General features: G+C 47.5%; 2 protein-coding genes across 20 annotated transcripts in view; one reads left to right on the top strand and one right to left on the bottom strand.

Moving 5' to 3' along the window:
* Positions 1-483, bottom strand: part of NBEAL2 (neurobeachin like 2) — a 34443-nt gene extending 33960 nt beyond the window's left edge. For all 15 annotated transcript variants that reach the window (XM_082411881.1, XM_082411892.1, XM_082411890.1 and 12 more), the window contains exon 1: positions 310-483. In XM_082411881.1, coding sequence (XP_082268007.1) covers positions 310-360 — 51 coding nt within the window. In that variant the 5' untranslated portion in view covers positions 361-483. The remainder of the gene's footprint in view (positions 1-309) is intronic.
* A 2035-nt stretch (positions 484-2518) lies between these two features.
* The window catches only part of CCDC12 (coiled-coil domain containing 12), a 51162-nt gene continuing 41266 nt past the window's right edge, over positions 2519-12414 (top strand). For 2 of the 5 annotated variants that reach the window (XM_082414703.1, XM_082414699.1), the window contains exon 1: positions 2793-2943. In XM_082414703.1, coding sequence (XP_082270829.1) covers positions 2833-2943 — 111 coding nt within the window. In that variant the 5' untranslated portion in view covers positions 2793-2832. Of the gene's footprint in view, positions 2944-12414 lie in introns of all 5 variants that reach the window. The other 3 variants (XM_082414700.1, XM_082414701.1, XM_082414702.1) reach the window with 3 other exon arrangements.

Here is a 12414-nt window from a genome sequence, read left to right as displayed (position 1 = left end):
CCGGGCCTCAGTATCCCCATCTGTAAAAGGGGTAAGTGCCCTGTCTTGGTCCAGGCCCCTCTCCTCGGGGACAACCGAGGCTGCACTGTCCCCACCCAAGAGGCTCCTGTGAGGTGCGCGCCCGCGAGGGCCGACCCCCAGGTATAAGTGCCAGAGGCACCAGCCGGCCGGGGGCGCACACGTGCGTGCGGAGCCCGAGCACGCCCGGCGCGTGCGTATATACGGCCCAGGTGGCGCCGGGCGCAGGTGCAGCAGACGCTGGGCGCGCGGAGCTGTGGGCACGGCGGGCGCGGGGCAGGGCGGGCTCACCTGCGCGTAGTAGAGTAGCCACAACTCGTAGAGCCGCTCCGAGGCGGCCATGGCCCGACCAGGCTCCGACCCTGCTGCACGCCACCTGCCGCCGCTGCCGCCTCCTCCGCGCCGCCCGCCGGTTGCCCTCGGCCAGGCCCATGGGCGGAGGGCGTCACTCCAGGGCGGAGCGGCGCGGTACTACTGAGGGAAGTAGTACTGGCCGCCGTGGCGCTCCTCCTCCTCCCGGTCGGCCGCCGCCCGGCTTCCTGCGCTTCTGTAGCCGCCACCGCCGCCCCGCCTATCCCGGGACCGTGCAAAGGGCGGGGAACCCGACAGAAGGAGGAGCCTGAGGTCAGGGCGGCACCGGAGGGCGCCCAGCAGCCCCGCCCCCCGCAATCCGCTCCCTCCGGAAAGGCCAATCTGAGCCTCCCGTACTAGGGTCGGGGTCAGGGATTCCAGATTCGCCCTACGTCTAGATCTAACCGGGACGCAGCCCACCTGGCTGGAATGGCCACCATTCGTGGAAGGAACAGGCTCGCGGGACTGGGGGAAGGGGCTGCGGGCTGCGTGCAGATGGGCAGGGTCCTTCAATATCTAACGAGGACAACAACCGTGACGACCACTTGTAGAGTTTACCACGTGCCAGGCGTTGGTATAAGCGCTTATGGGGAGACCGAAGTGTCACTTTTTTAATCCTGTTGTTAGTGGAGCAGGATAGTGTGGCAGGAGTGCGGGGCGGGGCGGGGCGGGGGCGGGAGGGGGAAAACAGCAAGACAAGCCTGAAATAACTCTGGGGGAGCAGTTCCCTCCATCTGTTGGGCAGATCCCTGGAAGATTTAGGTACTCCTCGCCTCGCCTGGATCCCCTCCTCCAGGAAGCCTTCCTAGATACTCCAAATGGAGGCATCCTCCACTCCAGGGCTCAGCACTTGATTCACATTTTTTTTCTTTAACTTCAAGAGGTTAAAGGCTAAAGGGTACCTCATGCTTCTGTTTAACAGGCAGAGAAACTGGGGCCCAAATGGGCCAAATGAGGACCACCTGGGCAGTATGGACAGGGACAGAGGCCTGACTTTCCAGAACCACTGCCACCATCACCCCTGGGCCTCTTCCCCCACCTCCCCCTACCCGCCCTGGGAGGTGAGGAGGGCCCATGATGTTGGGCAGGGGTGAGGCCCTTTGTTGGGGCTGGGGGGAAAGTTTGTGGGACCCAGAGAGTTACCATCAATTGGAGGAATTGACCTGCCTGGCGCCCCCTAGACCTTGGGTGGCCAAGAAGAGATAGACTCTGTCCTCATACCCATCCTGTTCTGTCCTCCTGGCTTCTTGGGCACCTCCTCCACTCTGGCCTTTTCTTCTGCCCCATCCATCCTACTTCTGACATTTCCTGAACACTTATTACATGCATGTTGGGTACTACCCGCATACCAGGCCCCGGCAGGGCACCCCACCCAATGCAGGGCAGAGGGCACCAAAAGGCCCAAGTTACAGAGGTCATGAGGGTCGTTTGTGGGGGCCAGCTGGACAGGGGTCTGTGGCACTGGCGGTCTCTGAAGGGAACTGGGAAGCAAGGAGTGGGTGTCCACCTGCTGTCAGCGTGGGAAGGGAGGCTGCAAGCAGGGAACAGCTTTGCTGAGAGACAAGTCACTCTCCCCAGGTGGGAGGAGGTGTGGCTCTGGGGACCTGGATAGGCTGTCAGAAGATACTGCCTTCAGCCAAAGTGGTCTCTCAGTTGTCAGGGCATGCTAATTAACTTGGGAAGGGATACCCTGGCAGCTCCTGCTGGGAAGCAGTGCACCTATTGGCGGAGGCCAAACCAACTCTCAGCTTAGTTCTCAGGAACTAAGCTCAGGGTGGTCCCTTAGGGCCCACTGGGCCCAAGTTGGGGTTTGCTCTTCTCCAGGTTAGGTAGTCTGACCCTGGGTACTTTGCCCTGGCGGGGGGTTGGAGGTGGGAGGGGATCATCCATGAACCCAGAGGAAAATGGCCATTCAGCCAAGCCCTGCTCTGCTTAGGTTTTGTCTGAGCTGAGAGTGGACAGAGAAGGGCCCAGAGGCCCATGAACAAGTGCATCCAGGAAGCCACTGATAGCTTAAGAGGAAAGGAGAGGCAGACCTCTTAGGCTGGGGTCGGAGTAGAGAGTGAGGGAAGGCTTCTTGAAGGCATTCGAGTCTTTAATAAGAATCAGGACAAGTGGACAAAGATGGGGCAGCGCATTCCAAGTGGCCAGCATGGTTGGCGCTTAGGTAAAACCAGAGCGATTGACGCGCTCTATCCTCTTTCACTCAGGTCTGGTTCCTCTTGCCGCTTTTTCCCTGATTGGCATTGGACGAATCGAGCCTTAGAGCCTTCTTTGCCGACCCCCGACGAGCTAGACGTTTTGTGGGGGAGGAAGGGGGCGGGTCCTCCTGTAACAACTCAGCATTGGTTGGCTTTCAGGACTTCCTGCTCTCCCATTCTCGTCCCTGGATTGGCCGTGAGGGGTTCGTCTAACACCTTGGGCCTGCGCGCTGCGGGACAAGAGAAGAGTGGGGGCGGGGGGATGTCTGCGGGCAAGATGGCGGCTGCTGCGGCCGGTGTGGGCCGGTTAGAGGAAGAGGCGCTGCGGCGAAAGGAACGGCTGAAGGCCCTACGGGAGAAAACCGGGCGCAAGGTGAGGAATGCAGAGTGAGGGCCGTGGCTGAGGTACCCAGCGTTTGGATCCGGGATCGGGGCGAGAGGGCAGGGGACTACTGGGAAAAGGCAACTGCCGGGGACGCGCATGCGCGCTGCTGGAGCATGCGCACGGCGTCGGCGCCAGCCCAAGTCTGGGTCTGCGGGAGCGGTACTATGCTTCTGCTAGTGCTGTCGAGCGTGTGTTGGTATGGTAGGGCAGTGGTCGACGCGCCGCAGGCCCTTTGGCTCCTGTCCGGTGTTTCCCGTGTGGATTTCCAGGGCCAGTTTTAGTTTCATATGCTCGTTGGTTTAGGCGTGATTTGTTCGTGTCTGAGCACGCTGAATCTTCCGTTTTCCCGTGACCAGCCGGCCTCCCATCGTGGTGAAATTCCGCGAGTCTGGCAGACTCTCCCCTGTGTGCCAGAGCGAGCGCCTTGGGCAGGGCAGTACGGGACTGCTCTGGGCGCCCGGCTGGATCGTTGAGTACAAAAAACCAGAAGGAAAGATCCATGTCTGGGTTAGGGTAGACCTAAGGGAAAGAGGCGGGCGCTTAGTTCTTTACCAGGCTCTTCTTTGGGGATGGACCTCCTAGTCCTATTAGTTGCCAAACTTGGAAGCATTTTTCCTTGGTCTTTTTTGACACCAAAATGGTCTGATTCCATTTCTACTTCGTTGTTCTTTCCGAAGTAATCGAGAGGAAGGAGAACTCTGAAGTTCACTACTTCTGTGCGAATCCTGGTCCTGTCACTTGGGGTTGTAGGATTTGGGACTAACTGCTTCATCGCATGAGCTCTGGTTTCTTCATGTCTCCAGCGGAGGATAACAACCCCTAAACATTCATTCTCACTGGGTTATTTTGAGATCTAACAGGATAATCTGTTAGATTATCTGTATGCAAGAGCCGTAGGGAGTATATAGAGTACAGAGGATGGACGTTGTTCGTTCTGCTGTTTTGGGGTGGGCAACAACTTTGTCCTCAACTGTACAAAATACAAAGGATATTAAATATCTAGACCTGCAAGGAACGGGGGGAAACAGGGACTCCATTTTCCAACTAAAAAAAATCAGGCAGGTTGGTTTGGCCCGTTTCCTTTCTGCATGGCTGTCTGGTGTTCTGCGAGAAAGTGTAAGGGGAAGTAATAGAAAGTGAAAGCCAGCGGGATTGGCTTCTGTTTTTGTTGGCAATTTGTCGGCTCTGTCAGACAGTTATCCCTGCAAACTGCCTGGCCTAGGGATGCTCAAGACCTCAGCCTTTCAAACAGTAGCTAGTCAACCCGAGCTGTTTCCTTGGATTTAGGGTCCAGATTATGGAATTGGGTTTGAGGGCAAAATACAAAGGACAAAATGGCATCCTCAGGCCCCCTTACAATGGGAAGGATGCCCCAGGCTATCAGGAAAACTGGCCTTTTAAGAGGGATTCTCTCAATGCGCTGAAAATATGGACCTATTTTTTTCCTTTACTTTTAAAAAAATTGTAGAATATACATAACATAAAATTTACCATTTTAAGTGTACAAATCAGTGACATTAAGGATATTGACAATGTTATATAATTATACCACTATTTCCAGAACTTTTTATCATCCCAAATGGAAACTCTGTACCCATTAAACAATAACTCCCCTTTCCCCTCTCTCCCCAGTTCCTGGCAACCACCATTCTTTCTGTCTCGTTGAATTTGACTACTCTAGGTTTCTCATATAAGAGAATCATATACTACTTGTCTCTCTGTGACTGGCTTATTCATTCAGCATAATGTTGTCAGGGTTCAGCCATGTTGCAGCATGTGTCAGAATTTCATTCCTTTTTAAGGCTGAATAATATTCCATTGTTTGTATATACCACATTTTGTTTATCCATTTATCTGTTAGTGGGCATTTGGGTTGCTTCTAGCTTTTGGCTATTGTAAGTAGTGGGTATACAAATATCTGTTTGAGTCCCTGTTTTCAGTTCTTTTGTGTATATATCCAGAAGTGGAATTTGGGGATCATACAGTAATTTTGTGTTTAACTTTTTGAGGAACCGCCATGTTTTCTGTAGCTGCCACATCATTTTACATTCCCACCAGCAATGCACAAGGGTTCCAGTTTCTCCACACCCTTGCCAACACTTTTTTTTTTATGTTTTGTTGGTTATACACATCCTAATTGTGGTTGTAGTTTTGATTTGCAGTTCCTTGATGAGTAGTGATATTGAGCATCTTCTCATGTGCCTATGGCCATTTGTGTATCTTCTTTGGAGAAATGTCTATTCGATCCTTCGCCCATTTTTAAATTGGGTTTTGGTGGTTGTTGAACTGTAGGAGTTTTAATGTATTCTGGATATTATCCCCTTATCAGATGGGTGATTTGCCAACATTTTCTCCCATTCCCAGGGTTGTCTTTTTACTTTGCTGATAATGTCCTTTGATGCACAAAGTTCTAAATTTTAATGAAGTTCAGTTTATCTTTTTCTATTGTTGATCCTGCTTTTGGTATCATACCTAATAAAGCATCATCAAATCCAAGATCATGAAGCTTTCCCCTGTGTTTTCTTCTAAGAGTTTTATAGTTTTAGCTCCTACATTTAGGTCTTTGATCCATTCTAAGTTAGTATTTGCATATGGTATAACATAAGGATCCGGTACATTCTTTTGCATGTGAAGATCCAGCTTTCCCGGTACCACTTGTTGAAAAGACTGTCCTTTCTCTATTGAATGTTCTTTGTACCCCTGTTGAAAATCATTTAACCATATATGCAAGGGTTTGTTTCTAGTCTCTCTATTCTGTCCCATTGCTCTGTATGTCTGTCCTTATGCCAGCATCACATTGTTTTGATTACTGTAGCTTTGTAGTAAGTTTTGAAATCAGGAAGAGTGAGTCCTCCAACTTAGTTCTCTTTCAAGATTGTTTTGGCTGTTTGGGATTCCTTGAGATTCCATATGAATTTGAGGATAGATTTTTCTATTTGTGCAAAAAACACCATTGAGATTTTGATAGGGATTGCACTGAATCTGTAGATCATTTTGGGTAGTATTGTGATCCTAACAATATTAAGTCTTCCAATTCATGAGCATGGGATGTCTTTATGTTTATTTAAGTCTTTAATTTCTCTCAACAATACTATTTTTTTTTAAGTATTTGTTTTATTTATTTATTTATGGCTGTGTTGGGTCTTCGTTGCTGTGCGAGGGCTTTCTCTAGTTGAGGCAAGCGGGGACCACTCTTCATCGCGGTGCGCGGGCCTCTCACTATTGCGGCCTCTCTTGTTGCAGAGCACCGGCTCCAGACGCGCAAGCTCAGTAATTGTGGCTCACGGGCCCAGCTGCTCCGCGGCACGTGGGATCTTCCCAGACCAGGGCTCGAACCCGTGTCCCCTGCATTGGCAGGCAGATTCTCAACCACTGCGCCACCAGGGAAGCCCAACAATACTCTTTAATTTACATTGTACAAGTCTTTAGCCTCCTTGGTAAATGTATTCCAAAGTATTTCATTCTTTTTAGTGTTGTTGTAAATGGGATTGTTTTCTTAATTTCCTTTTCAGATTGTTGATTGCCAGCATATAGAAATACTGCTGATTTTTGTTCATTGATTTTGTATCCTGGAACTTTGCTGAACTTATTATTTATCGTAACAGGGTTTTTTTGGTTTTGTTTTTGTTTTTTTTGTTTTGTTTTTTGTTTTTTTGGTGGACTCTTTAGGGTTTTCTGCATATAAGATCATGTCATTATTGAACAGAGATAATTTTACTTCTCTTTCAATTTGGATGACTTTTATTTATTTTCTTGCCTAATTGCTCTGGCTGGAACTTTCAGTACCATATTGAATAGAAGTGTTGAAAGCAGGCATCTTGTTTTGTTCCTGGCCTTAGGGAAAGAGTATTCAGTCTTTCACCGTTGAGTGTGATGTTCACTATGGGTTTTTCATATATGGTCTTTATCATGTTGAGGAAGTTTCCTTCTGTTTCTAGTGTTGAGTGTTTTTATCATGAAGGGGAATTGGATTTCATCAAATGCTTTTTCTTAATCAATTGAGATGATCGTGTGGTTTTTTTCCTACATTTTATTATTGTATTATGTTGATTAATTTTGTAAGTTGAACCATCCTTGCATTTCACGAGTAAATTCCACTTAGCCATGGTGTGTAAACCTTTTAATATGCTGCTAAATTCAGTTTGCTAGTATTTTGTTAAAGATTTTTGCAACAATATTCATAAGGGATATTGATCTGTAGTTTGGTTTTGCTATCAGGGTAGTGCTGATCTTATAGAATGATTTAGGAAGTATTTCCTTCTCTTCATTTTTTTCGAAGAGTTTTAGAAGGTTTGGTGTTAACTCTTTAAGTGTTTGGTGGAGTTCACCACTAAAGCCATCTGGCCCTGGGCTTTTCTTTGCTGGGAGGTTTTTGGTTACTTATTCAGTCGTCTTTTTAATTATAGGTCTATTCAAATTTTTTATTTCTTCATGAGTCAGTTTAGTTACATCGTGTGTTTCTAGGAATTTGTCTATTTCATCTAGGTTATCCAGTTTGTTGGCATACTGATTACTACTTTAATTGGTTTAATCTTCACAGTTCTGACTTCAGAAAGCTCATGGCTGTGAACTCATTTCTGAAAAATGTGCATTTGGAAATCACATGACTTTCCTCTTGGAATTGAGAGCTCACTGGCCTTTGGAGTTTCCTTGCATTCATTTTAAGAAACAAGAGTTACTGTGAAGCCACAATTTTGATTCCATTGGAAGCTTTTTCCTTTCTTGGCATGCGTATCTAGGAGCCCCTGATTTTCCAGTCCTTTTCCTGCTTAGAAAGTGAAGTTAGAATTTTTAGTTGACTCTTCGGTTTCCATGCAGTGGTGTCAATGGTGCATTAGCAGTAGGTGATGAAATGTTGTTTGGTTTGTTTCAAAATGGGTTATTAGAGCTAGTAATCCATTTGTTCAACAGAGGTGTACTGAGCACCTACTGTGCACCAGTCATTCAGGCACTGGAGGTACCACAGTGAACAAAGCACACAGAAGTCTGTGCCCCAAGCAGCTTTCATTTAGCTGGGGGCACAGATGGTCAAGCAAAATGTATCTAGTGTTAGACGGAGATGGTGTTATGAAGAAAAGGAAAGAAGGAAAGAGAGATGGGGAGTACAAGGTGCTCCTATTTTACTCTGTAGCTCTAGCAGTTTAATTTCTTTATTAAAGGCAACAGTGTTTTCAGGTTTAACATGGCTAATGATACCGCCTGCCTGGCTTATCTTATCTGGTCTTGATGACAGCCTTGAGAAGAAGGAAGAAGGAGGGCTAATTTATAGGTGGCAGCACTAAGGCCAATAAATGGGTGGCGGTTTTATTTGTCACATAAGGAGGAGGTATCCCAGGTGAGTGCTGGGGTTAGGAGGGACGATGAGAACAGGTGGTGGCTCTCTTTATGCACTGACTTGGACTGGTTTCTCAGAGGCAGGGTGGGGGCAAGTTGAGAAGCTTTCCTATATCATTTCTGATTCCTTGAGGTTTTATGAATTACATCCCCAAAAAACAATAGTGGAAAAAGAGTATAGACCCAGGACTTCCCTAGCAGTCCAGTGGTTAAGAATCCACGCTTCCACTGCAGGGGGCACAGGTTTGATGCCTGGCTGGGGAACTAAGATTCTGTATGACGCATGGTGTGGCCAAAAATAAATAAATAAATAAATAAATTTTAAAATAAAGTAAAAAAAAAAAAAAAAAAGAGTATAGGCCCTAAGTCCAAGCTGCCCCTATGTACATGCTTTAATCCCTACTGATTAAGATCCCAATTAGTCCTGATTCTGGCCCTTCTTCCCACTGACAAGGATGGGTGTAGCCTTATTTGCCACGGTTCTTTTTTTTTTTTGGTATTTTTTTTATTGTGGTAAAATCTGTATGACATAAAATTTGCCATTTAACCATTTTTCATTGGCATTAAGTATATTCACAATGTTGTGCAACCGTCACCACTATTTCTAAAATGTTTTCATCACTCTAAACAGAAACTCTGCACTCATTAAGCAATAACTCCCTATTCCTCTCTTACCCTGGCCCCTTGTAGCCTCTAACCTACTTTCTGTCTCTCTGAATTTGCCTGATGTAAATACCTCATATAAATGGAATCTTGCAGTATTTGTTGTTTTGTGTTTGGCTTATTTCACTTAGCAAAAGTTTTCAAGGTTCATCCATTCTAGTATGTAACAGGGTTTCATTCCTTTTTAAGGCTGAATAATATTCCATTATATGTACATACCACATTTTGTTTATCCAGTCATCTGTTGATGCACACCTTTTGGCAGTTGTGACTAATGCTGTCATTGGTGTATTGGTGTACTTTTTGGTGTATAAGTATTTGTTTGAGTCCGTGTTTTCAGTTCTTTTGGGTATATACCTAAGGAGTGGAATTGCTTATAATTCTGTGTTTAACTTTTTGAGAAACTGCCAAACCATTTGCCAGAGCAGCTGTACCATTTTCCACTACTACCCGCAATGCATGAGGGTTCCAATTTCTCTACATACTTGCCAACACTTGTGATTTTCCTTTGAAAAATATAATTATAGCTCTCCTAGTAGGCGTGAAGTGGTATCTCACTATTCGTATCTCACTGTCATTTTTTTTGGTTTTTTTTTTAAATTGTATTTATTTATTTATTTTTTGGCTGCTTTGGGTCTTCGTTGCTGTGTGTGGGCTTTCTCTAGTTGCGGTGAGCGGGGGCTACTCTTCATTGCGGTGCACGGGCTTCTCATTGTGGTAGCTTTTCTTGTTGCGGAGCACGGGCTCTAGGCATGCGGGCTTCAGTAGTTGTGGCACACAGGCTCAGTAGTTGTGGCATGCGGGCTCAGTAGTTGTGGCGCACGGGCTTAGTTGCTCCGTAGCATGTGGGATCTTCCCGGACCAGAGATCAAACCCATGTCCCCTACATTGGCAGGCAGATTCTTAACCACTGCGCCACCAGGGAAGTCCACTATTGTGGTTTTGATGTGCATTTCTCTAATGATTATTGCTGTTGAGCATCTTTTTATGTGCTTATTTGCCATTTGTATATGTTCTCTGGTGAAATATCTACTCATGTCCTTTGCCCATTTTTTAATTGGGTGGCTTGTCTTTCTGTTGTTGAGTTGTTGATTTTTTTATATACGCTGGATAGTAAACCATTATCAGGTATGGGATTTGCAAATATTTTCTCCCATTCTGTGGGTTGTCTTTTCACTCTCTTGGTAGTGTCTTTTGATGCACGAAAGTTTTTAAAATCTTGATAAAGTCCAAATTATCTTTTCTTACCTTTTGTTACCTGTGTTTTTAGCGTCATATGTAATCTCCACAGTTCTTGAGTGACGTTACTTTTGGGGTAGATGCCTGGGAAAAAGACAGTCAAGGGTCTAAAGTCTGAGTTAGTTTTTCAGTCCACAGTCATTTCTTGTGGGACCTGGGAGTGGGGAGGAAGTACGGCCTGCCTACTGCCGGCAGATAGGAAGCAAGTGGTCTCCTCCCTCAGGGAGGAAGTGGTGCCCCACTTTTAGTTCAGTCTTCTGATGTTAGGATGAGGCCTCTGTGGGACAGACTCCAGGGTCGAGCGCTGCCTCAGCCACCCCTGTTGATGGAGAGTGCCTGTCTGCCCCATGGGGTGGCTCCCTGCTGGCCCCCTAGACTCTGTGCAGGTCCTTCATTGATACCTTCTGTGCACATGGTTTTGCTGGAGGCGTCAGGGTTTCGGGCATGAGGTTGATTTTCCTCATGGTGTTATCTTCCTTCCCCCCCCCACCACCACAAGACTATAAACTTATAATTTAGTGTAGTGTGGAGGAATCAGTCCTGAGATTGTGACAGATGGACTCAAAATTATAGTCATGAAGTTTCTGTGTATTATTCAGCAGTAAAGCTCCATCATGGTTGTGCAGCTTAGCAGTTTTACAGAGTGCTTCCTTGCTAGCCCACCTGATGCAATTGATTTGAGAGGGGGCAAGACAAGAAGAGGTTCAGGTGCCCAAGGTTATGGAACATAAGTGACTCTCCTGGATTCCAGCCCAAGCAAGACCCCCTGCTAGAGGGGGCTTTTATGCAGGGACAACCCTGCTTGTAGCAGCATCCTGTAGGTCAGCCAACCCAGGTTGACAGGTGGAAAGACCACATACGATGTTCGACTGTGCTCCTGGGGTTCATTTCCTGGGAAAGCCAAACTGGGTCCGGGGAGGCTTCATGGGAAGGCAGAGTGGAACATGGGCTGAGTTGTGGTGGATGGGACTGGGAAGGGAGTATTAAAGCAGCTGGAGAGGAATGTTCCATGGGAGCAGTTCAGAGATGGGAACATCCAGGGGCACAGAAGGGAGAGTGGGGGATGCTCCAGAGGGTTTGACAGCAAGCATTTGGCAGGGATTGGGACAGGGATGAGGTCTGAAAGTGCTGCTGGGTGCTTTGGTGGCCAAGTTCTGCAGGAGCCAGGGCTTGCAGCTGCAAGGGCGGCCAGCTTGCCCGGGCACATATTTCTGTATTGCAGTATTTGAACCTCATTTCTTGATGCTCATCCAGAAGTTCCAAGCTGGGTGAGTAGGTGAATAGTTCAAGGCTGTAGGTGAAGTTCTGTGGCATCTCTCTACCATGCCATCCAGCAGAGCACTGTGAGGCCACTTTCTTTTCTCACCTCTTCCTCAGCAGCCAAATGGTGGCTTCTGAAGGTGATTCACTTGGCACAAACACTTGCCCCTTGGCTGTTGGCTCTACCGACATTTGGCCTGTATTAGGCTGTCTCTTTCTGCCCTGAGACAGGGAGACTGGTTGTCAGCCTGGCCAGCCCCTCAGGGGTTGGATGTGATCTCAGGGCCAAGGTCTGGCTGTCAGCTTTCAGGTTCAACAGCAGTTCCTGTTTTTCACCTGGCTCTAGAGACCAGAGCAGCACTGTTCAGTGTTCTACATATAATCTGTGCTGTCCAGTACCATAGCCACAAGCCACATGTGGCTCTTGAGCCCTTGAAATGTGGCTAACAGGACATTAATTTTATTCCATTTTAAGTAGTGTACATTTGAACAGCTAGCTACACTTGACTTATGGCTGTCTTATAGGATAGTGCATCTCTGGAGGACTTGCTTCCTCTGGTCCGTCTCGTAAGAGACCATGTCTCTACCTAACTCCCATTTATTGAGAGCTAAGAGGGAGAGGGCAGGTGGAAACCCAGGGGACCATCAGATCAGCCTGGGGGGCCTAAAGTCCAATGTGCTACACATTGCACCACAGAGCCAGGTCTTGGGGGGCCTAGAGTTGGGGCAGAGGGCTTTGAAGTTGTCAGTCTGCGTGGCTGGTGTCTCCAGCACATGCGTATCCCTGACCTTCTGTGTGTGCACCCAGTGCAGTTAAATGCTGACCATTCAGCAGTACAGTTGTGATCTTCACACTCAAGGAATGTGCATATGGAGAGTGGGAGCAGTGCCAAGGCAAAGGGGAGCACGTTGAAACTTTCTGACTTTGGTGTGCCGGGGAAGGTCCTGGCCGGATGGGGGCAG

Source organism: Balaenoptera physalus (genome assembly GCF_965194825.1).
Source record: "Balaenoptera physalus genome assembly, chromosome: 11".
NCBI classification, from domain to species: domain Eukaryota; kingdom Metazoa; phylum Chordata; class Mammalia; order Artiodactyla; family Balaenopteridae; genus Balaenoptera; species Balaenoptera physalus.
Note: the sequence above shows the minus strand (reverse complement) of the source record. Positions and strands in the feature narration are given on the sequence as shown.